Source organism: Ascaphus truei, chromosome 4 (assembly GCF_040206685.1).
Source record: "Ascaphus truei isolate aAscTru1 chromosome 4, aAscTru1.hap1, whole genome shotgun sequence".
Classification (NCBI taxonomy): domain Eukaryota; kingdom Metazoa; phylum Chordata; class Amphibia; order Anura; family Ascaphidae; genus Ascaphus; species Ascaphus truei.
In genome coordinates, this window is record NC_134486.1 from 384010236 (window position 1) to 384036415 (window position 26180).

Here is a 26180-nt window from a genome sequence, read left to right on the forward strand (position 1 = left end):
GCAGCTCAGTGAGTCAGGGAAGGTAGTGTGCTCAGGCCTTGTGTCCAGTCAGAGGCACAGGGGTGGGTCTACTGGATCTGTACTTAGAGAGTTGCACTTCCTAAATTTAGTCAGTGTCTCTACCCTTGAGCGAGACTGGTCTACCCTATCTGGACTGTGCAGGGCTCTGCCAGTCTGTAGCCCTCCCCTCTGGGGAGAGGAGGGACATCATACTTCTTATTCTATTAGAGAATAAGGGAAGAGCTGGGACTGCTCTCAGTGCACGTTGGCTGGGAGTGAATGTCTAGGGCCATCCTACGGATGGAGACCTGATGTGCTGCTAAGCACATTACTGTATGATGGGCAGTCTGCCATGCATTGGTCCAATAAAGTAATCTTATGATTCAACATACTTCTCGCCTGAGACTGGAATCTATCAGGGAGAAGCTGAGAGAGATTCTCCTACAGAGATTCCTCCCTACAAGTCTGGGGATCTGCAAGAGATGTAGGCGCTGTTGTTGTAAGAATCACTCATGTTCACCTCAGAAGCCTGTCCTGATATTCCCCATGCCATCGTGGGAGGCTCAGGGCTACTATTTACCAGCAGGTTTGCACCAAACTTTAGCCTGTAACCAGTGTAGTATTTCCCCTAGTATACCCTACATGAGATTGGGGGGTGGGGGGGAAACAGGGTTAAATATTTATAAAATATTTTACCAGGAAGTAATACATTGAGAGTTACCGCTCGTTTTGAAGTTGTCATTGGTGTCAGGGGATAGAGGTTCCAAGAGATGGGGAGGGGTTAGGGGAGCGTCAGTGCCTAAGGAAAAAATGTGATACTCGCATAGTGCAATATGTTAACAATACACATACACAGGCAGAGCTCTCATAAGAGCACAGTGAGGCTAGATATTAATGATCACTAAGTATCAGAAATATTAGCTGTGTATGGGCATCTCTAATGACCCATACACACAGGAACATAAATAGGAGGTAGGAATCCAAAAGAGAGACACCAATCCAATACTTAAAAAATGTAGATATTTATCCAGCATTGATAAAAATTGGAGGCTTACAGGATTCCGGAAAGGTAACAGCAAGTTTGTACACATGAAGGTTCACTCGAGTCGCGTTCTCGGGATCTCTGCACGATGCTGCTTCCTCATCCAGTCTCCGACCTGCGCTGCTTCAGGGGGCCGATACGTCACTTCCGGGTTCTTCAACTCGTATTGCGGACGCCACCGGAACTCCACAGCAGGCTCTCTCCCTCTGGATCTCACACGAGGGGTTACGCTCTACTAGTTTCGCCGTACGTAGGAATCTATACAAACATGAAACACTAGCACGGCCTAAATATTAATAAAAAGCATATTTATTGGTGTGGAAAGTGCATAAACCGCATCCGGAGGGGTAAAATTACAACCCTACTCACAAAATGCTGGAAGGGTACAGGCAACGATCTGATGCGTGCAGCTGGGCTCTCAAGATGGCGACTGGAGCACTTGGGCTGGCGTCTACACGTGACTGAGATGCCAGGCAGATGACTCAGATGACGAGGCCTCTGAGTGGACGTGACGTCACCTCCGTTGTAATTTCTCCACCGGCTCACAGGACTCCAGTCCTCCAGTCCTCCTCAGCAGCCGCAATGTCGCCGCACCTCGGTTTAAAGCACTTATTGGAGACTGCAGATTTCTCCTTTGGAACTGCAGACTTCACCACACTGGAACACTCTAAAAACTTGAAACTTCCCGACGCGTTTCGTACGCATGCGCGTACTTCTTCAAGGGATGCATCTTGAGAGCCCAGCTGCACGCATCAGATCGTTGCCTGTACCCTTCCAGCATTTTGTGAGTAGGGTTGTAATTTTACCCCTCCGGATGCGGTTTATGCACTTTCCACACCAATAAATATGCTTTTTATTAATATTTAGGCCGTGCTAGTGTTTCATGTTTGTATGTCTTGTTTGTTTCATTGCTAGTATCTGTGCAATCCCCCCCTGTGTTGATTTACTGCACTATTATCTGTTTCTTTTTCTTTTTCTTTTTCCACATATGCACTGCTGAGGTGAGAATCATCACTATTCATCATCCCAAGGACTGTATTTGGACTGTTACACCTTCTACTGGTCTGGTATTTACCCCTCTTTGGCGCCGGTTAACCCCCTTTTTTTCATTTGTTTCCCTGACTGGTTGTACCACCAGTCTTCCACCTGGCTGCCTGAACATTCATTCAATTTCATTTAATATTATTAGCGCTGTTTTGCACCTATTCTTTTTTTCTCTGCCGTGACTAATGTAACCTAGTTTCCTCTCTAATTCCAAACCTTCTCTTCTGAAATTCTATCACAATGCGTCTTCTGGAAACCTATAATTATCCTTAACAGCAGTAAAAGCTCAGGGACAACCCAAGCTCTTTATTCAAAGGTGCACGCAGTTACAGCTGGGGTTTTTTTTCCAGATCTCCCCACACAGTGCCATCTACAGAGGCTGAAAGTCCAGATAGGATTCTGGGGCTCGAGTATTGTAACAGCAAAGAACCAGAAAAAATGGAACTGCACATTTTCTAAATCATTTTCTTCTTGAAAATTCTTAAAGGAGCATCCCATACCGGTCCACATGTGGTCTAGTTGAGAGGTGTGGGGCTTGGTCATAGGCAAAATAACGAAGATAGCGCCTACCTGGTTTTCCTCTCTATGAGAGTGTACACCCTCCAGGAATCACAATAGCGCAATGTATTCACATTAGCCTCAGTGGTCAACTTTATATACCAATACAGAGTACAGACCTCCCTGTTCGGGATGAGTTAGTACCTCAGGCCGAGTATTTCCCCACTCATGATGAAAAGGAAGCTAGACAGAAAATAATAATATTTATTACAATGTTACAATAAATACCTAAACAAATGTAGCCCTTGTACCCCCACCCTAAGTGATATTGGGGGGTCTGCTTCTTATCTGGCTACTTTCTAGATGTTGTGCTGTACCTGTTGGTAAATAGGAGGGCTGAGTGCTCCGCGATGTTGTGGGGAGAAACAGGACAGGATCACAGGTTACCTTAGTTCTTTATTGGTGCAGCGCCTCCAGTCTGCATGGATCCTCTGTGATAGCAGGGGATGGCCCATACTGACACCTTTGTTCTTGATAGAGACATTGGCGCACACAGGTTCTGGTGCAACTGAATCTTTATTGCATGTAGATGGAACAGCAAATCAGATGCATCCTTTTCTTATCTTCCCTTGATACAAGGCCATGGCTAAGGCTTGAGGCCCAGACCATGCCTTATGGACTCCTCCTCTGCCTCCTAGTGAGACAGAGGGTAGCTGGTGCTCACTCCCCAAAAGGAGGGGAGAGAGACAAGAGAGCCCAGAATTTAGGAAGGTGCCAGAATTTATAACCTGGGGTTGGTGATTGTAACCCTGCCCCTTAACAGAGCAGGTTGAATTCTCATTGGTCATCATAACTTACAGATGAACCAATCAGTATCCTTCCCTCAGGCTGGCATGCTCTGGCTGTTGCTAAGGCCCGCCCTTGGATACTGCTGATACATCCAAGGCTGCAAAAGCACACAGGCCTTGTTGAAGAAATTACCCCTCCACTGCCTGCACCTAACAGGACTTACACTGGAAGGGCCCAGGAAAAGAAGCCTCTGGGAGGCTAGGCTACACATATAACAACATTCTAAATTACATAAATAGCCTAATATATAGCTGATGCCATAATCTGTAAACATACTTAAAACCTCATCTGTGTCACTGTCCCTATTCTCTAACTGTTCTTTATCTACTCTGGCAAGCTCTCTTACATTTACCCTCATTCCCTTTACTTTAAATAGTGTCTTTTCATTCTTTTCCTCCCTTCTCTGTCAGGAGGGCAAGTGCTAAACCCACCTTACATCCCTAATTATCTATCTCCATGTCTTGTACATCGCAAACCCTGTTCCTTATGGGCTTTTTAAAAACTCCACCACCAGCTGCCCGTGATGCACCACCAGCTGCCCGTGATGCACCACCAGCTGCCCATGATTCACCACCAGCTGCCCGTGATGCACCACCAGCTGCCCGTGATGCCCCACCAGCTGCCCATGATGCACCACCAGCTGCCCGTGATGTACCACCAGCTGCCCGTGATGCACCACCAGCTGCCCGTGATGCATCTGTTTTACCCCTTGTATGTGATTAGTCAATTCCATTTAGCCAATGGTTATCACTCAGATCCACTCATTATGGGTGGGGATATAAATCATCAATGAAACAATGAAGTCATGTGGACTTTATAAGGTTTGAGTATGATCTCATTCCTTATCCTCTGATGAAGTCGCCGTTTTACTTGCGACGAAACGCGTCAAGGTGTTAGCGCCATGGTCAGCACCAGGAGCCTTTCCGTTGTACCTTTGCTGTATTGGAGGGGAGCTGTTGTGCTGCGGAACTGAGTAAGCGTGTACCGTTCAGCCGGGGGGCCGTTGAGTGGACGCACATCACGGAGGTGCCTGGCTGCATGAACAGAACAGTTTGATTGCAGCCACGAGACTACAGCTTCATACCAACAGATGAAGAACGGGTTACTGGAGCTCTATCCGACGCGCATGTCCTACCTCATTGTTGTGAGTGAATATTTTTTATCTTGTGTATATTAAAACTTTACTATTTACACTATGGCGCTTGCGCTGTCCCTTTTTGTTATATATATATATATATATATATATTTCACACACACACACACACAGTGGGGAATGCATCCTTTTATACTGAAATGAGAAGAGTTGTACCTAGTTGAACTCACTCTGGCTTTGTCTCCTTGTTTTTAGACGGATGTGTATACATTACAAGAACATTGTCTACCAAAGTGGTTGTGCGTTTTATTTTAATGGGATATCTAGAGATATAATACACATTCCAGGTGTTTCCATGGCATCCATCACAGTGCTGTGTGCCCCGCACACACATGCGTACTACAATATTAAGCAGCAGAAAACATTAAACACCTCCCGAAAGCTCTGGTTTGGGTAAGTTTTAAATCTGAAAACAGTGGGTTTCCACGTGCGTTTCAGGGGCTCCCACAATATACAACCAGGGGTTCCCTCAGATAAAATGGTAATGGTGAATTCAAAATTGTTTTAAAAGTGGGAAGAATACTTTACCAGAGCATTCTCTACCAAAGTGGTTGTGAATTTGATTTAAATGGGATATCTATAGATATAATACACATTCTAGGTGTTTGCCTGGCACCCACCAAAGACCTGAGAACCAACATCTCCTCCCCTGCACCTAATTGCTCTGGGTTTGTGGTTGTTGTTCAGCTATCTTCATTTCAAATCAGACACACTTAGAAATGTTTTATTGGAATATACGGTAGTACTCGTTGGCGCTCGATTCTTACTGAAGGAAATGTCAGAATACAATCTTTGTAGACAGATTGTCTTCCAGATCTGTGTACAGCGAGGCCACAAGTGAAGACGGCATCTGACAACCCAAGTCTGCTCATGCTGTGGACGGCATTTTATAAAGACACCAACTGACTAGAAACTTTGTACTGTATGAAGCCAGGACAGGATTTCTGGCTACCAGTCTGCCCTCACTGGCAGTAAGCCCTGATAAGAGCCGGCTGCCAGTAGTAATCATGGGTTTTCCCCACTCCCTGCAGTGCCCTTACGTGACAGGGGAGGCGGTATCAGCTACGCCTGAGTATCCCCAATCAGGGATCAGACCTAGTGCCCTCCTCCTGGCTGTATTTAAGGGGATTGCCACCCAAACTCTGTAGGTGTTCCTCTCCCCACTGAGGCAGGTGACACAGCAGAGTGCCTGAGATTGGGGTTTTCTCTGTTCCTCTTCCCTTGGGGGAGAGTGACTGTGCACCTATACCCTGGCTCCTGATCGAGGGGTTGGGAAAAGCTAGGACAGCTGTGGTGCCCTTGGCCGTAGTGGGTTGTCCAGGGACCATCCTCCAGCTGGGTAGCCCAACCAGAAAAACTGTATTTGGCAGACCACTGCTGTGCTGTGAGTGCTGACCCAATAAAGACAGTTCCTGTTTATATACCTCCTGCCCGGTGTGTGATCTTACTGGGAGGAGAGTATTTCTACTGTAGGAGATCGCCTCCATTCATCTGGAGCTTATGGTAGATGGAGGCGCTGCACTGCTAGAGTACCCCAGAAACCTGATCCTGTGTCCCCACTACCATCGGCGGACAGCTCAGCCCTCCTGTTACCAGCAGGTATCCTGCACCACATACGTTGTAATGGCCAAATCTCCCACCGGGTGGGGGAAACACCGTTACATGTACGTTTGCATTTGGTCGGGAGTGCATATTAAATGTATTGAAAATTGTATACTATGTGCACATCTCTTTTATTTTGGGGGAATTACTGAGCTGCATTAGGGTGAACATACCTCGGTACAATATCTTAAGGACAAGTCTGTTGAACAAGTGATCTTCATATACTTTATTACACAAGTGTAAGTGGATCCTTATAAGAAGACATTTAATTCTGTATATAACCAGACATATTGCGCTAGGTCCTCTCTCTCTCTCTGTTTGTTTCACAACAGCATCTATGCATCTGAACTAGCTTACAGCCCATCTGAACTAGCTTACAGCCCATCTGAACTAGCTTACAGACCATCTGAATCAACACAAGGAACATTTGGACACAAAGATTGTATTCTGGCATTTCCTTCACTGAGGATCTGGCGCCAAGGAGAACTATATTGCCGTAAAGTATTTCTGTTTTCTGTTTTTTGGATTTTGGGAGAAGAACCTTTAAGTTCTCCAGGCTTCCATCCCTGTTAAGGGATATTGGTCTTTACCAGGTGGACTTGATCACATCCAATTGCCATTCGCAAAGTGTTTAAAATGACACATTGCAGTAGGTATAGTGCTTGGTGTATGCATTTGCTTTGGAAGGTTTCTATCACTCAGATATGTAACACCCCTATGAACACACACAAGTATATTGATGGATATGCCCTCCAGCCAATGACTGTGAACCAAGGTTAAGGACTGAGCTCATAGCACATTGAGAAGAATGACATCACGGAAAGTGTAGTAGAGAGAGATATCGGTTGAGAGGAGCATGTGAGCAGGAGAGAGACCCACAAGGAAGTAGGACCTGTGCCGAGGAGCGAATGAGCGCGGTGGCAGAGCCTTCCTAGTCTGGCAGAAGAGCACTGTCATGGTAACTTTATGACAAGCTATAATATACACCAAAATACATGGGTTGAACTGAACACGACTAGATATGATAAAATATAATTTATTACTTGAAAAAGGTGAACACACGAGATATACAAATAACAGACAAAATAGGCACTTACTTAGAATTGGAATGACGAAATAATCAGAAATCTTGATTAGCAGTTCATACAGCAATCTCAGGATGACAAAAGACAATGAGTATAGGCTGAGCCTCATTTATATACCATCTCATGCCTATCTCTTAACCCTGGGGCGCCTAGCTGGCTAGCAAATTCCTTTGAAGTAGAATCTCCCTCATCGGCAAGTGTGAACTATGACACTTACAGACCACTCAGCCCCTTTGTTCTTCCGCCCTAGTGTATGCAATCAGAGCGGTCAACCTTTGATCAGAGGGCTTATGCTAGACAACTCGTCTGCCCTCCTGACCTATTAACATAGCAGATCGGCTCTGCGTTTTCATACCAGACCCAAAATACTATTCACAGCTTAATATCTTCACATATTAATATAATCGGTTCCGTTGGGCCCAGTGGGGTGATACTTGCCAGCTTTTCTTGCCGGAACTGTATCTCCATTGTGGCCAAGTCTCAGCCCTCTGCAACCCCCCAGAACCGGAGATACGCAAATGCAGGTTAAAACACTTTTAAAATACAGGATTCTTCCCTTTAAAAATGAATCTCTGCCTTTCACTCTTTCCCCATTGAAATCAATGGTCTCCGCCGCCATAGGCTTCAATGGGGTGCTTTGCCGTTGAAGTCAATGGGCTTTCTCCGCCATAGCCTTTCAATGGGAAAACGCCACCATTGACGGCTATGGGGACATTCACCAAACTTTACATTTGCCCACACTCCGTCGGGTTGTTCGGAGAGGGCTGGGAATGGCCATGCATTCATGCCGGAACCTTGGCTACATGCCACCCAAATCCCAGCCCTCTGGCCCCTCCAGAACCGGAGATATGGACTTACCTTTTTCACCATTCCGGACTAAGCCGTTTTAACGCCACGCGGCTGTTCCCCATTGGAATCAATGGCCGGCGCCGCCATAGACAATGCATGGGCGCACGCCGCCATTGGATTCAATGGGACCTCCGCTCCGCCATCAAAGTAAATGGCGGGACCCTCTTTCTCCGCTCGACCCTTTACGGGGGTCCCTCATTCCTGGACCCGATGGGGGTCGTGTGTGGGGGTTCCTAGGGGCTAGGGGCAAAAATAATTTTATTCCCAGGTGCCCTAGAACCTAAGATTCCCATGCCAATTGTCATTGAACTTGAACCAAGTGATAAAGCTCTTTTCAAAGACATTGTATCCGCTTTTGCGGTCTGCGGTTTGGATGGCTGCCAACCTGTTCCTGGAGATCGGTGTTGAGGAATCCCCATTGAAGTCAATGGCCCCATTGACTTACAATGGGAAACCGCCGCTCCTCCTCTCTGATGCCACCTGCTGGTCGTCGCTGGAAAACAGGTCCAAAACCGCTACTTCTGCCATTGGAATGCATGGAGCTCCAATGACGACTTATGGGACACTGCAAAATGGTGCCTTAAAAGGCGGGAACATGGAACAAAGAGCTATAAACACTAAGTTAACCTTAACCCTTTACCTCCTGCATCAATCCCAGTGTATGTGTTGGTGCAAACACTGGAACAGAAACAATACATTTTTACAGGGGAATATACATTAGGATGCTGAAGCAAGGTAAAAACACATTACTGGACCACAGTATAGTTAACCCCTTGCTTCCCAGGTGAGAGTAGGGGGTGGCCAAATGGGGTGTAACCTCTTTAATCCCGGGCCAAACCCCCTCTCCCATGACAAGCACGTACCGGGGGGGTCACTGTAGGTGATATCTGTGTACTCTACTTATAAAGCACCGTTATTCATAAGATATGTGTCCAGCTGCGTTGTCTGACCACAGCTTGGTGTTTCGCCAGATGAAAATTCTCTCAGGTATAGGGGATGTGCACTCAGGCCCGCACCCTATTATATAGATATTAAAGAGGCAGTCCAAACGTAACTTTAAAAAAATGTATATATATATTTATATACCGCTCAACCCCATTATAGCGCGGTCCTCGGGGGCAACCCGATCCGACCGCGCTAGTACCGGGGTTGCGCTTATTTTTTTTTTAAATGGCCGCCGTGCGCCCGATCGGGAGGGAGGAAGGAGGGAGGAAGGAGGGAAGAGGTGGGCGGAAGCCCTACACGTCCCCCAGCAGCGGCCCTCCGAGTCGAGCCACAGCCTGCTCCTTACCTCCTCCCCCCACCACCGGCATCCATCCCCTTCCACCGGCATCCACTTCCTCCCCCCCCCCCCGAGGCCCCCACACCTACCGGTCCTCCGCGCCCGCCCTCCACGGCATAATCAGTTTTGGGCCTAGCCCACGCGGCCTTCCGAGTTCCAGCCTGCTCCTCACTCACCCCCCCCTACCGACACCCCCCTTCCTCCTCCCGATGCCAGCTCCGCTCCAATCTCAGCAGCTGACACCAAAGGTAGGGAGTGGGAGGGGGGGTGTGAGTGTGGTGCGCTGTGCAGTGTAGTGTAGAGTGCTTTGAGTGCAGAGTGCTGTGTGCTGTGAGAGTGTGCTGTGTGGAGTGTGCTGTGTGCAGTGAGTGTGTGCAGTGAGAGTGTGCGCAGTGTGCAGTGAGAGTGTGTGCAGTGAGTGTGTGTGCAGAGTGCAGGTAGTGTGTGCAGTGAGAGTGTGTGTAGTGTGCAGTGAGTGTGTGCAGTGTGAGTGTGTGCAGTGTGCAGTGTGTGCAGTGTGCAAAAAAAGTAATTTTTTTTTTTAAATTCGGGGTCCATGCGCAAACCGTGTAATAAGCGAATCCGCGTTATAGCGAGGTTGAGCTGTGTATATGTGTGTATATATATATATATATATATATATATATATATATATATATATATATATATATACACACACATATATATATATATATATATATATATATATATATATATATACAGGCATACCCCGCATTAACGTACGCAATAGGACCGGAGCATGTATGTAAAGCGAAAATGTACTTAAAGTGAAGCACTACCTTTTCCCACTTATCGATGCATGTACTGTACTGCAATCGATATATACGTGCATAACTGATGTAAATAACGCATTTGTAACAGGCTCTATAGTCTCCCCGCTTGCGCACAGATTCGGTACAGGTAGGAAGCCGGTATTGCTGTTCAGGACGTGATGACAGGCGCATGCGTGAGCTGCCGTTTGCCTATTGGGCGATATGTACTTACTCGCGAGTGTACTTAAAGTGAGTGTACTTAAAGCGGGGTATGCCTGTATATATATATATATGTAATATATGTAGCAGGGTAGTCCTCCTCGGACTCTATAGCGGAGGTGCGGCAGCCATGTTGGCACTCCCCAAAGAACTAGAGAGGATATCCCCTGGAGACCGCAGGATAGAAGGTTGTGTCCGGGAGCCCAATTAGGCTGCCCAAGACTAGGCCAGAGATCCCCGTAAGCCTGAGTTAGGCCCTGAGCCACCATAGCTGAGTACTGTAGGGACGGCCATACATCAGGGACATTCCTGGTAGCTGATTACCAGCGGAGCTACGGACAGGACGAATCGCTAAGGACGATTCCCCAGGCTAAGGAGTACTACCGTGCGGCAGCCGGAAGTAAGGAGTGAGGGGAATATTGTTGGGAGGCCCCGCTACGTGGGATCACGGATGTGGCTCCTGCTATATAAGGCTGCGCTTATAGTGCCGGCAAAGCTGACGCGACAGTGACATCATCCTGGGGTCGCTGGAAAAATCAAATTGACTTCCAGCAATCGTGACCAAGCTGTCGCTCCGTCGCATCGCTTCTACTATAAGCACAAGCTACGGCGGCAACACCTTTGTTTTGCCACGACGTCGCGTCGCCGGCACTATAAGCGCAGCCTAAGGCAGATTCCCTGGCTACATCGTTGTAACCAGGAAGGTACCCACGCGCACCACCAAATACACCTGGGAGGATAGCGCAGCCCTCATACATTCAGGGTAGCCTTGCTGGACACCTAGCCTGCTAAATAGGTATTTGGGTATATCACGGTCTGTGTATACTGTTCCTATTGTTTTGTTGTATATGTATCAGGAGAGACCTGTTGGTAAAAAGTACTCCTTATCACTGCTGTGTGTTGTGGTTATTTGCTGTATATGTTCCTGTGAGAAGCCATCCTGCCTACGCTGGGATCCCCGCACCACCAAGCTCCCTACAAGCGGAGGCCCAGGCCTTCAGTGAGCCTGCAGGTTAGCACCATAACGTACATAGCATGCAAATCTCCATGGGGTGGGGGGGGAGGTGACACACACACTTTGATTACCTTTATTGAAAACTAATAACCAAAGCTGCTGTTTGATTTGTTCTCCTGTGATGGACCAGCAAGGACCCTGCTTGCCAGGGATCACTAAATGGCTGCTTTTCAGTTTCAATCAATCGTTCAGTCAGTGTAACTCAGCAGCTAGAATGTATTCTTATATTACTAAGGCAACATTACCTAATGTTACAGTTTGCAGCTCAAACTGCTGTGAATATTGTCAACAGATTATCACAAACAGGAAAGTGTTACAAATATCTTGCACTTCTGGGGAAGTGCGCTAACGCCTGCTATAGAAAAGGATGCTCGGTATATTAAAACTAATTAAAATGGCATGGAGTTCAAGTAAAAAGAAAATGTAGTAAGTATTATCTAATACTACAGAACTAATTTTTTTATTTTGTAATCAGACAGGATATTGCTTGGATAGCTCCTCTAATACATGTAAGGAGATACAGATGGGTTACAGATACAACACCAGAGTTGCAGCAAGGCAGTAGCCTACGGATGGCAGCCATTCGCTTATGTTACCACTGGTCCATTAGGCCTCGTCCATAGAAAGCGCTAGCTTCCGCGCTCCTCCGTCGTGCTTGAAATACAAACTTTTTGAAGTGAAACTTCTTTAGTGGCACCTATTCTGATGGGGTAAAACGGGAGAGATGGGGGACAAATGTGAAACGGAAGTGACGTCACGGCTCCCCCCCTCCCCCCCCCCCTGCATCTACTGTGACATGCGGTGGCGGCGATAGCCGCCGGCGCCGCTCCTAACAGCCGCTGCTCCCCCACACACACCCGCTGTGACATGCTGCCCACACACCTGCTGTGACATGCAGCGGCGGCGGCGATAGCCGCCGGCGCCGCTCCTAACGGCCACTGCCATGGGTATAGCAAGATGGCTGCCGCAGAGCTTCCGGTGCTGCGGGTGTAATAAGATGGCGGAAGCCCCGCAAGTACTCCGGCTGAGAGAGGAGGAGCCGCTGCTCAGCCTCTCTCCGCCCTCTTCCCTACCTCCGCTTCCGTGTCCCGCTGACTAAAGGGTGCCGCTCTCCTCACACGTCCGCCGGTCCCAGCTGCCATGCCGCGCATGCGCAGTTGTGATGGCGCCGCTGACGGACGCCACACATGCGCAGAAGCGTCAGGCAGCGGCGCCATTCCCCCCAAACGTGCACTGCCATGCCGCGCATGCGCTGTTCCCCGCGCCCGCTGACATGCCGCGCATGCGGTAGTCATGGTGACGCTCACGGACGCCACATGCCTGCCTCCTGCTGCTAGCTCATCTCCAGGCCGGTCACCGACCCCGTGCCCGGCGGGATGTCTGTCGGACATGGAGACCCGCGCCCTGCTGGATATCTGGGGGGAGGCAGACGTGCAGGGATCCTGCCCGACCTGAGTCCCGGGATCCTGCTTCTCCCCCTGGACCCCCGTGCAGGGGAGGTGAGCAGGCGGAGGAGACCTAGGAGCTGAGGGGGGCATGCGCAGATGTGACCGCCGGGTACCTCAGGCCAGGAGAGGGCGGCGGCGGCAGCAGCAGCTGCGAGGAGCCATGCGCGCCCCCGTTAGGTGAGGGAGACCCCCAATAATGTCCTGCTTTGGTAACGGGAGGGGGTAACGGGACCACGTGTCGCCGGGGGGGCTAGGAGTCCGCAGCTCCGTGTCCGCAGCTAAGCCGGGGGTAGTGGGAGTCGGGAGGAGGGGGTAACGGGACCACCGTGTCGCCGGGGGGGGGGGCTGGGAGTCCGCAGCTCCGCCTGGGGGAGGGGTGGGGGGCACAACACAGAGAGCAATTCACACAACACAGAGAGAGAGAGAGACACACACTGACTGACACACACACACAAACACACTGACTGACACACACACACACAATGACTGACACACACACAATGACTGACACACACACACTGACTCACACACACACACTGACTCGCACACACACACTGACTCGCACACACACACTGACTGGCACACGCACACGCGCACACACACACTGACTGACACACGCGCACACACACTGACTGACACGCGCACACACACACACTGACTGACACACGCGCACACACGCTGACTGACACACGCGCACACACGCTGACTGAAACACGCGCACACACGCTGACTGAAACACGCGCACACACTCTGACTGAAACACGCGCACACACGCTGACTGACACAAACACGAACACACACTGACTGGCACACACACTGACTGGCACACACGCTGACTGACACACACGCTGACCGACACAGAGAGACATTCACACAACACAGAGAGAGACATACACTGACTCACACATACACATACACACACACACTGACTGACACATGCACAGACTGACTGACACACATGCACACACTGACTGACACACACGCACATACATACTCACTGATTGACATACACTGACTGACACGTGTGCCGAGCACGCGCGTTATAAGTCAATTTCTGCGACAAAAGTCAAAGAAGTTTCACTTACTATGCGCGTGCACAGCACACGCAGCTTTTTTTTGTATTGCGAAGCGCCGCTCTCCCTGTACCGCATGTGCACGCGCACTATGCATTGGCGTCATGGTGTTTGTTTCGGTAGCGACCTGCACTATGGACAAAGCCTTACTAGGCTTGAGCCTTTCCACCTGCACACGTTACCTTGCTTTTGTTTACTTCTCAACTCAAACTATTTCAAATAACAAGCAGCTCTCGGTAACACACCAACCGTTTCACCCTGTACCTTATATGTTTTCAGATTCTCCCCTCCCCGACTCACTAGCTAGTGTACCAATGTACAATATTTTATTATACTGCGCTGGGGAATATGTTAGCACGTTACAAAGAAATGATGATGGATGCTTTTTACATGATGGGATTACTGCACCTCCAACTTGTTTTTGAGCAAGATTGCACCTTCAAGAGTCATGTGCAAATGTAAGAAACATTTGGTGCCCAAAGAGATTACTCTCAACTGGAAATTTGCACTGTGGTTCAATTTAATATTCTGCGACACCCCTTCCCTGCACTGGAGAAGAGTTCATCTCCATTGTAAAGACTGGGGTTATCCATTTTATGTGCTTACACAGTACCATCCTCTATTTGTGTGAAAGAATGGTACTTAAATCTGCTCCACACCAAGAAAGCCACTTTAAATCATTTGGGTGGGTCTGTGCATTACTGCTTGTATGAACTGCATTACTGCTTGTATGAACAATTACAGGATCCATACATTTGACTAATACGCCTAAATTAGGGAGGATGGGGAAAGGAAAAAAATATCCCACATTAGGAAGGACAGAAGGGATAGTTATTTAATCTCAACATTCTCTGATATTGCAATCCATTCAATCAAGAAAATACAGCAATAAAGTAGCCCCGTATTTTTTTGGGGGTGGTGACCAATTAAAGACCACAGTTACAGATCTAAAGCGTCAGTCTTAAAGCCGACTTGCAATTGGATTGTTCCTCAAAATTAACCAGTTAACATGCTGCAGGCAAAAAATATAGCAAAAACCATGGAAAAGAAACAGGGCATTTTTAATCAGAGGATGAAATGTTCAGAAGATAGCGATGCCCACAGGAAACTAAACACTGCGTTATGCCAGAGGTGACCTGTCTGTGCTCTCGTAGAATCATGAAAATGATCATTTTTTTTTTATATGGTAAAGAACGGGGGGGCTCAACTGCAATCCTAAAGCCCCACCAAGAGGTCAGGTGTTCAGGATATCCCAGCTGCAGCACAGGTGGCTCAATCTTCAACTGAGCCTCTCATTGAGCCACCTGTGCAGAAAGCCACCTGTGCTGAAGCAGGGATATCCTAGAAACCTTACCTGTTTGGGGGGCGCGGCGTGAGAACCTAAGTTAACCACCCCTGGTATAGCATACAATAGTGAAACTTGTCTACTACAAGAGTTTTGCACATACGTTCCTTCTGCAATTAGATTTACTCGAATCGCATTGGAAAAAAGAAATAGATAATAGTATTTAGAATGTTACACAAGTAGAAACATCCCCCATAAACAGCAAATGTATGATACTTTATATCATTTAAAAATGGAATCGAGCAGTGCTAGCGCTCATGTTGAGCAATTTATATAATGGTTTCAAAAACCTCTGAAGCACATGCTTAGTCTAGCAAGATTAGCCTCATCTGTGCAAACATAAGAACTAGGTCATATCATTAAGCAATATTACAAATGAAAACACATTTTGATGGGGTTCTGTGTACCGTGAGTTGATTGGTGAAATAGGGCAGCTTCAAAGAGGCTTACAAGTTTGTTACAGAAATTAGAGGGCCTGTAACAGATTGCAATGTATTATACATCACCAACTGCACGAAAGTGTAAACAATTTATTAAAATTAAGTGTGTTGACATTTCTTAATCATTAATGTTCCATTATGCATAGCTTACAGATATATCTCTCCCAACAGGGGGCCTTATACACAAAATCAGACATGGGCAATTATTGGTTCAGTCTTCATATGTATACGGTCAAAACACTCCACCTTGTGCACAACACATGGGAGAGTTGCAATTTGACTTCTACGGTACATTCTGTCTTTGTACATGTTTGTTTCATTCAGATAATAGCCCCCGATTTGTCAAAGCTACCCTTTCTTTGTGCTCCAACATCATGAATAATAAAAATGTAGCTCCCTCACAGGATCCTCAGAACGGTCTAGGATGTTCCGCCGCAACCAAAACACCCCCCTCCCCCCCGGCGTTGCGCCGCAGGGACACTTTCCCACGGTGTCAACTCTGGCGCCCCAACAATCCAGGTCTGCTGCGCCAGACCGCTGAATGTTTAAGTGTCCTGCGCGGGACCTAGACAGCCCGCACCAAAGCGCCATCTTTAAACATCCCGTGGGACATTTAAAGAAGGTGCGGAGTGTCCTGTCTAGGCAGTGTAGCGGTCCCACACGCAGTTAAACATGCACTAGTCGGAGCGGCAGACCTGGCTTGGCTTGTTGGGTCGTACGTCTCGGACATCGCAGCAACGTGCCCCTGCGGTGAAACGTCCCATTCCGCCTCATTAGTTGTTAAAGGACAGCTTTGCCAAAGAGACCCGCATAATGGGGGGGGGGGGGGGGGGGGAGGGGGGGAGTTACTATCCCTATCCATGAACCTATTCACAGGTAAGATACCAGGGGATTTGGATTTTTCATTATAAACAATGGACCTAAAAACAAAAGTTCCGATGCTGCGGTAATCTGTAAGGACTCGTTCCATTGGAACAATACGCCCCTCTTTCACTCATGTTGATATCCACATGTGAACAAGGAAAAGCAGATTTAGAAAAAAAAAAAAAAAAACACTTTACTCAAGTTAATATTCTGCCATGCTGTCAATGCCGAACAAAATACAGACGTCCATAATCAAACAGTCTTTGTTATTAAACAATAGATACACTACAATCAGACAGATATAAAAGGCTGGAGCAACTTAAGGGCAACCATACAGAAAATCCCGAACACAAACAAAAAAGAGGTAATAGACTATTTGGGGGGATCGGTGTTGATTCCATATTTCTCTTTGAGAAGTTTGAGCTGTTCCTCTTTCTTCTTTGTGTCCATCTTCTGGAAAGCCTGCAAGCAACAAAATGCAAGACAGGTGTTTAATGAGCTGTAGGTGACATTTAGTACTACTATAATAACATACACAGTGATATATAGATGGACACACACATACACACGTATGTGTGTTCTGAGAAATACTCTTTAAATCCTACCACCACTACTCCTCCTCGCATGATTGGCTTCCTAAATACTTGATAGAGAATTGTAATTAGGATATATCATATTTACGCCTGTAGTGTTTCATAAAATGTACAACTAGCAGTTTTAGATATTATACTTTATTTTCTATCCTAGTGATGAGTCACAGAGAAATGGTGTCTACATCTTCGATGCATTCAAGACGTGCTCTTTTTATAGTTACTATAGATCTAAACACTAAAAACAAGGTGCATCTACTTCTAACATGGATACTAACTCAATGTTTTCACTCAAGATGCTTCATTAGGAAAGACATATGGGGTAGATTTTAAGAATTTACATATACACACACCCGTGTGTGTAAATATGTAGACAGCATGTGTGAATGTGTATAGTTTCTAAGTAAACTAGTGTGAGCAGTGTATCACTACACATACATGTAATCATTCAGGATACGATTTTCCATGAGATATTGCAACCGGCAAAAATACTTAATATTCTCCTGATTTAATATAGCTATGAGGACTGAAGGTAACAATGTCCGTGACCCGGGTTTTATCTGCATATTAGCGTAGGTTCACTGCTTGTTCTGATAACTTTACAAGGACACTGCAGACAGGTTTTTAATACATTACAGTACAAACACACACTCTTCCCCCCTCCGCAAAACCAAAAATGGCTACAAAAACGATACATTTCGTGCATTCTGTAAAGTCCAGTACATGGAAGGCTTGTCAGGAACAATAAACACCTCTGAAACACATTTCCAGAAGACACCCAGCACAGCTATGCTCCCTGACGACATAAGAACACTACTGGCAGGTGCTCACCCTGCCTGGACATCATGGGAATGACCTCAGACAGCAATGTCAAACCCCTTAATATTACAGGCCTGGCCACTGACTACCACACCCCCCGTGCTTCAATGCTGCCCCTGCAAACGACACACGAGATCAGTTTTGTTTACTGGCACTGATTAGACGCATTATCAGATTGTTCGCTGCACCACCACGCAGAATAGAGGCCGCGCGGGGGAAAGACAACTCTCTCACTCTTTTCATTTATACTTCCAGATGCGTAATGCGTCCCCACTTAGCCTACATGAGATTTCATATTCTGTGAATTCATGTTGTATTCTATAAATAAACAATTGTATGCTGCGTCTTGTTTTCTTTAATTAATAGCATCAATGGTGAAATAACCTGAAACAAAATGTACCCAGCAATGATTTAAAATGCTATTTGTGCCAAGTTTCTTCACATTTGCAAATGCAGACAGAGGTAAACCCTGAAATTGCATCATGCACCTTACTTACCCTGTTTGCGTTGTAATACAGGACGACCAGGTATCTGTTGCAGACGTTGAAACCCGAGAGGTGATCGCAGGCATTTTTGGCATCAAAGATGTCTTCATAGACCACATATGCTGTGCCTCTGCTCTCTGGGGTGTTCCCGCTGTAACAAACACCGTTATTAAACTCCTGACCTTTATGCATTTTATGATCTATAGCATCTTGCAACACGGAGGAAAGTAACTCGACAGGAACTTAGTTTTGTTGTTTGGCCATTAAAACCCAAATAATGACGTTTGTGTTGTATTCTTTTCCAAATCCCTTAAGCCAGGGACTCCAGTCCAGCCCAGTCGAAGACTGGGCCACTGATTGAGCCACCTGTGCTGAAGCTGGGATATCCTTAAAACCTGACCTATTAGGGGAAGGGGGTCTTGAGGTCTGGCATTGAGAGCCCCTGGGTTAAGCTCCTCTGCTATGAGCTCGCTGCTCTGTAATACATTGACCTGTCACTCAATCAGCTAATAAGCTCCACTATCAAATGGCTCTTTTTTGACCTTTTTAGTTCTAAGGATGACACTTTCAATAAGGTGGCACTGTATGAAGCCATCTGAAATACAACTGTTTGAACCTTGGAATGATTGGAGATTAAGCCACAGAAAACATTACCCAAACATCAGCCAAAACGCCACAAATATTCTTCCAGGCTTGTGATATCCTGAAATCTCTAACAACTACGCTCCACCCCAGCAGCTGTCACCTAGCCCTTAGGCTAAGGCCCCGGTATCTCAGCTGTAACGCGCGCCCGCGCTTTTGGCGGCGCGTTCAGCCGATTCCCCGGTCTGCAGCTCACTGCAGGAGCAGAGACCGGGGGGGGGGGCGTGGCGGAGGAGTGACGGGGGCGCGGCCATGACGTCACCCGGCAGGTTCGCCCTCATTGGCTGAACCGCCGGGGGGCGTGCCTAATCGCTCGACGCGAGTCCTGCGGCCCCCCCCTCACAGCGGGCCCGGCGCCATTGCGGGGAGGGCTCCCGTGTGCGCAGCGTCCGCCACAGCGGACGCTGTAGTAGACAGCGGGGGCAAGGCCTTAGCCAGCATGTTCTCTCTGGTATATGGATGGATAATTGTGCCCCACTGTAAATCATTACCATTCTAACCAACTAACCCTTTTCCGACTGAGAAGATGTGTAGCCATTGTTTTGCAGTAGAAAGACCCTTAAATACCAAAACTCACATTAAACAATAAGGAGGAAAATCTGTATGCTTAATACAACTGTTTTGCAGAAAGAGAAAATGATTAGCAGTGTATTCACGACGTTGAACCCTCGGCCTAAACACATTACACTGCAACCTGCTCCCACAGGCCATATACGATATTCTTCATCCTCAGAAAAGTGTTGCAAAAGATGAAACTCGTTCTTTTGTAGATAACTTTACACACCATTTTATAGCTTTTACATTTTAAAATGGGATTTTAGCTTCCAACGCTTGTAATTAGGTTAATTGGTCACCGTGGGGGTATATGAGGGCTATATATAAAACAATTTGTTTTAATGTGCCTCACATGTGCTAATTAAGTTGCCTGGGCTGAACTTAATTCAGTCAGGTTACATTTTAGACCTATAAAAATAAAGCCTAGTCTGAAGTAGCCAGGTTAAAAGTAGTACAGGCATACCCCGCATTAACATACGCAATGGGACCGGAGCATGTATGTAAAGTGAAAATGTACTTAAAGTGAAGCACTACCTTTTTCCCACTTATCGATGCATATACTGTACTGCAATCATCATATACGTGCATAACTGATGTAAATAACACATGTGTAACAGGCTCTATAGTCTCCCTGCTTGCGCACAGCTTCGGTACAGGCAGGGAGCCGGTATTGCTGTTCAGGACGTGCTGACAGGCGCATGCGTGAGCTGTCGTTTGCCTATTGAGAGATATGTACTTACTCGCGAGTGTACTTAAAGTGAGTGTCCTTAAACCGGGGTATGCCTGTATGTAGTGCTGGAGTTTAAAAGGAGTGGACAACACCTACTGGCCTGATTCCTGCTTTTGATCTACGCTGGAAAGGAGGATATTATCTATCCCAGACTGCACATCTCAGCACTTTACGATTGCTGTGATGCCACCTTTACTTTTTATATTTGCTGTGACCTCGCTTCTTTTCAAACTATGCACTTCTTTCTACCAGCCTCAATATGTCTCCAACTCTATGAATATATCTCCATCTCTCCTCTCTTCGCCACTTCACAATTCACATGAACTACTTTCTTACCTGCGCCCTCTGTCACTACACAGCTATATCCCCTGCACTAAAACACACCCCTACAAATCATCCTCACACATTCTCTTTCTATCCATGCGTCTCCTCCTGGCTTCTGGGGATATCTCTCCCAATCCCGGTCCCTGCCTTATTTCTACATGCTCTCATCCTCGCCTCCCACATGCAACTTCTACTCCTCCTGGTGTCAACCCCTCCAACCCATACCCATCCCCTGTCACCCTCCCTCCCTTTCCTTCTGTGCCCTTTGGAATGCACGCTCCCTCGCTAACAAGCTCCTCTCTGTGCATGACTTTCTCTCTCACTCTGCTCCTATTTGCTATAACTGAGACTTGGGTCCCTCAGTCTGACTCTGCCCAGGAAGCTGCCCTCTCTTATGGTGGCCTTTCTTTCTCCCACACTCCATGCCCTGATGGTAGGGGTGGAGGTGTGGGGCTCCACCTCTCCTCTCTGCAGTTACCGTACCATTTCTATTCCTCCCTCTCTTGCTTTTCCCTCGTTTGAGGCTCACTGTCCAGATCTTCTCTCCCTGTCCATGTGGCGGGCATCTATCGCCCACCTACCTCTACTCATCCCCCTCCTGCCTCTCTCACTTTGAATCCTGGCTCTTGCTTTCTCTCCTCAGACTCCCCTGTTATTCTCCTTGGGGACTTCAACTGCCACATTGATGACCCCTTATGACCCGCTTTCTCTCTCTAACCTCTTCTTTTGGCCTTCAACAGTGGACTGCAGCCAGCACCCACAAGGATGGCCACTACCTAGACCTGGTTTTCACTAAACCAATTCTCTCTCTGATTTATCCATTTCTCCCTTTCCTCTCTCTGACCATCACCTCATCTTCTCTCTCTCGCTTCTCCCCCCTTCTCCATCTACCCCACGGTTCTGCGTTCTATTAACCTACCAGCCTTTGATTCCACTTTACGCTCCTCCCTCAGTTCTGCTACAGACCCTGACAACCTGGTCAGGAACTACAACTCTGCCTTAGTCTCCTCTCTTGATCTACATGCGCCGCTTTCTCTCTGCCGTCCTCTCCCTTCTAACCCCAGACCCTGGCTAAATTCCCACACGCGCATGCTGCGTTCCTCCACTCGTTCCTCTGAACGCCTCTGGAGGAAGTCTCACACGCTCGCAGACTTCCTTCACTACAAATTTATGCTATCCTGTTTCAACCCTGCCCTCACTCAGGCTAAACAAACCTGCTTTTCTTCACTAATCAACACGCACAAGTCTAACCCATGCCGACTCTTCTCTGTCTTTGACTCTACTCAAAACCACCCTCAGATGCCTCTTCCTCCTCCATCTAAGCTCAGGACTTTGCTGACTATTTTAAGGAAAAGGTGGAATCCATACGTCAGAACATCCCCTCTGTTTCCACCTCCCATCTGATACCGTTTCCCAACTCTCCTCATGCCTTCCTTGACTCTTTATGCTATCTCAGAGGATGATGTGTCATTGCTGATCTTCTCTTCTCCCTCTGCCACTTGCCCTCTAGACCCCATTCCCTCCCATCTCCTAAAACCTCTTGCTCCTTCTATAATCCCTACGCTCTCACACATTTTTAACTCCTCCCTCTACTCTGGTACCTTTCCCTCTTCCTTCAAACATTGAACAGTTATACCATTACTCAAAAACCGCAAGCTTGACCCTACCTGTCTTCCTAATGGCAGGTCCATACTGCTGCAGACAGCACGGCGGTGTCCGCGCAGGGCGTGATCACATTGCCTAAAGGCATTGATCGCACACAGACTGCACGGGCGCAGATTTCTTGGCACGACAGGCAGGTCACGTGAGTGGCACGCCCAATGAGGGTGAACCAGCTCTATGACGCCCCTAGGCACGCCCCCCACAGCGCGTCCAACATGGACACTAAACGCACCAGCTTCACGCAGGTGACGTCACAGCCTTCGCCCGCGAAGGCTGTATGTCCTTCGCCCGTCTCTGCGCGGGCGAAGGTTGTATGGCCTTAGCCTAACTATCGACCTGTCTCCCTCCTGCCTTTTGCATCTAAACTCCTTGAACGTCTTGTATTCTCTCGTTTGCTCCATTTTCTCAACACCTATTCTCTCCTAGACCCTCTACAATCTGACTTTCGCACTGCTCACTCCACGGAAACAGCCCTCACTAAAATAACTGATTACCTCCATGCTGCCAAAGACATCGGTCATTACACTCTGCTCATATTACTCGACCTCTCTGCAGCATTTGACACCGTGGACCACCCTCTTCTCCTCATATTCTCCATACTCTTGGTATTCGGAACAAAGCTCTATCCTGGATCTCCTCTTACCTTTCCCATAGTACTTTCAGTGTCTCTTTTGCCAACACTTCCTCTATCGATCTCTCTGTGGGGGTACCCCAGGGCTCTGTCCTGGGACCTCTTCTCTTTTCTCTGTACACACTTTCTCTAGTTGACCTAATCACGTCTCTTGGGTTTAAATATCACCTCTATGCTGATGACACAAGTTTAGTTTTCAACCCCATACCTTACACTTGCTGTACAGACAAAAGTTTCTGAATGTCTCTCTGCGATATCATCCTGGATGGCCCTCCGCCGACAAACTTAACTTGCTTAAAGAAGCATGAGTAGCACTGTGGCTAGTACTATACACATGATACATAGAGCTTGCCCCCCTGCAGACACACTTACCAGAATGCCCTACTACCCAATTAGATTGTAAGCTCTTCGGAGCAGGGACTCTTTCGAAATGTTACTTCTATGTCTGAAGCACTTATTCCCATGACCTGTTATTTGTATTTGTTATTTATATGATTGTCACGTGTATTACTACTGTGAAGCGCTATGTACATTAATGGCACTATATAAATAAAAACATACATACAGGCAGTCCTCGGTTATCCGACACAATGCGTTACTCAAAATGGCGTTGTAAAGCGAAACGTTGTAAAGCGAAACACATTTTCCCATAGGAACACTGTTTAAATGAAAGGTTCCGTTCCTGAAGGCATTTTTAACACTAAAATACACCAAATATTTTATGCAGGCAATAAGATATGCAGCACACACATAAATTATATAGTGTATATACTGTATTATATATATATAATATAACATAATAAATAATATATTATATAGTATAATATATAATTATATAGTATAATATTATATATATACGCTCTTACGACGCATTGCAACGTTGTTTATGTGAATGTCTATATATATATACACACATACACAACGTTGCAAAGCGTTGTAAGAGCTTTGGATAAGCCATTTTGGCGTTGTAAAAATGAATATAGGTATGCATTTCATAGCGTTGGATAAGCCATTCGTTGTAAAACGAGGACTGCCTGTACTTTCGGTCGTGCATTACTAGTATTAGGAGACATGTATATTTTCAGACCCACTAAAACTAGTGCTTGAATAAAATAATCAATTAAATAGATAGCACTGCCATTGTGCATTTGTAATGTTCCAGAGTCCACACACTTTGCCACCTAGCAACAAAATAATTATTATCCCGCTCTTGGTAAGAGGACTGTGTAGGAGCTGAAGTTGGGGAGAGACAATGGTGAAAAACTGCTTGCACTATGGTTATGGTTGTATTGCTCTGCATAAATGACAGAAGAGCTGCAGTTGGGTGTCAACCGCAGCAGTGATTTATATCACCACATGTTCATTTTTGGACAGTCCTGAACATGAAATACTACTTTACCCAGATTACCTACAGCAACCAAGGTGGTTAAAAGAACAAGTCCAGAGGAAAGTCAACTTACACTCTGATCTGCCGAATAGGTCCATATTTGCCAAATATATCGTACATTTCCTCGCCTGTAATTTTATACGGCAGGTTCCTGATGTACAAAATCCTGTTTACTTCAGGTGGTAAGCGAATCTAGGAGGGAAGATCGCATTTTGATTATCAGACGTACAGTACAGTATACAATACATTGAATGAGATATACAAAAGTGACTATTTCTCTTTATGTGCTACAGCATAAAAGGCAATAAGGAATTAATATTAAAGACTGAAATACATTAATCTTAAGGAAAATAAACGACATGTAGTCACTTTTAAGAACAAGCTGCTTCAGAACAGTCACCTGAAACTAATCCAAATGTAGACCATAATATTATTACCCATTAACAATACATAATGGGACAGTAGCCAATGCATTGTTTTTGGTGCATATTTACTACAAATTAGGTTGAGTCGGTTTTAAAATGTCTATGCTATATTTGTTTGTAATTAAAGAAAAAAAATATATCAATATACAAATGTACATCTCTAAACATAGTTAGAAAAGTATATACACATACATACATATACACAGACTGTAGCCAGAATATATAGCTATACATATAGAAAGATTAAACAGTTGCAGGTGTGTATATATTGTCACAGGATATGTATACACATATACTGTACATACACACCTCATATTATATCACCTCAATGATCTGTATGCAGACAGTCACAAGTTAATGGAATGCTATATTAACAGGTGTGTGGGAACAAACTAACACACGCACATAGACACATGAACACAGAGAAACACAGACACACACACAGACAGACACACACAGACAGACACACACACAGAGACACACACACACACAGAGAGACACACACACAGAGACACACACACAGAGAGACACACACAGAGACACACACACACACACACACACACACACACACACACACACACACACACACACACACAGAGACACACACACGTCAGTGAAATGCTAGCTCGTCACTTGTGTGGGAATATATATATATATATCGGTCCCCCGCTCCCTCCCCCGGTCCCGCACACTCACGTTCGCACGTTTCGCCGCTTGCATCGCCATGATGACCGCTGGACCCGAGACACGCAGCAACAACAAAAAAGAGAACGAGCGTCTACCGAACACGAAGCGGAAGTGAGGCGCGCAGGAAGTGACGCACCCACCAACCTGCCTACGGCCACTCTACACCTTCCGGTCGCATCGGAGCAGGGACCCAGGAAATGTCACGTGACAGGTGCGCGCGCGTGCACGGCGGCCATCTTTGTTTTGGGCAGAAGACGGTTTCCAGACTGTGAACATAAATTATTACGTGTACACCGCTGGGAATAGAATAAATAATAAACACCATCAGACTTCTCATTAAACAACAATAAGAGCTTTTCTAAATATCTTTGGGGGTGAGATATAGATATATAATAACACATATATGTAGGCACACACGTGCATCACCGAAAAATTTTATTTGAAGGCATCTGATATTTTTTGAATGATAAATCTGATATATTGGTGGTCCCCGTTGGCAGCGAAGGGGTTAGTATTTGTAAGGACAAACAACATCCAATGAATTGCTGGACGTGAGATATTAAAAATAATGTGTTGTGCGCCGGGTCAACACATCCAAGAAAAAGCTCCCCTGACGCGTTTCACGCCTGTGCAGGTGCTTTATCATCGAAGAGTAGTAATTG

At 46.5% G+C, this 26180-nt stretch overlaps 1 protein-coding gene across 1 annotated transcript; it reads right to left on the reverse strand.

The window, feature by feature from the left end:
• Window positions 1–14974: 14974 nt before the first annotated feature.
• Window positions 14975–25686, reverse strand: SF3B6 (splicing factor 3b subunit 6). The gene is made up of 4 exons (XM_075598471.1): window positions 25528–25686; window positions 24480–24598; window positions 18488–18626; window positions 14975–17043 (listed from the first exon to the last, which is right to left on the reverse strand). Exons 1-4 carry the CDS (start codon window positions 25555–25557, stop codon window positions 16954–16956), a joined length of 378 nt encoding a protein of 125 aa, XP_075454586.1. The 5' UTR covers window positions 25558–25686; the 3' UTR covers window positions 14975–16953.
• Between the last annotated feature and the right edge of the window lie 494 nt (window positions 25687–26180).

What these genes read in the sequence shown, in the direction of transcription:
- SF3B6 (XM_075598471.1), bottom strand. Translation starts at nt 25,557, where the DNA reads ATGGCGATGCAAGCGGCGAAACGTGCGAAC. An exon ending in AAGCGGCGAAACGTGCGAAC is followed by an intron (nt 24,599 to 25,527) that starts GTGAGTGTGCGG and finishes CTTCCCTCCTAG; the next exon opens with ATTCGCTTACCACCTGAAGT. An exon ending in TGTATTACAACGCAAACAGG is followed by an intron (nt 17,044 to 18,487) that starts GTAAGTAAGGTG and finishes TGTTGCTTGCAG; the next exon opens with GCTTTCCAGAAGATGGACAC.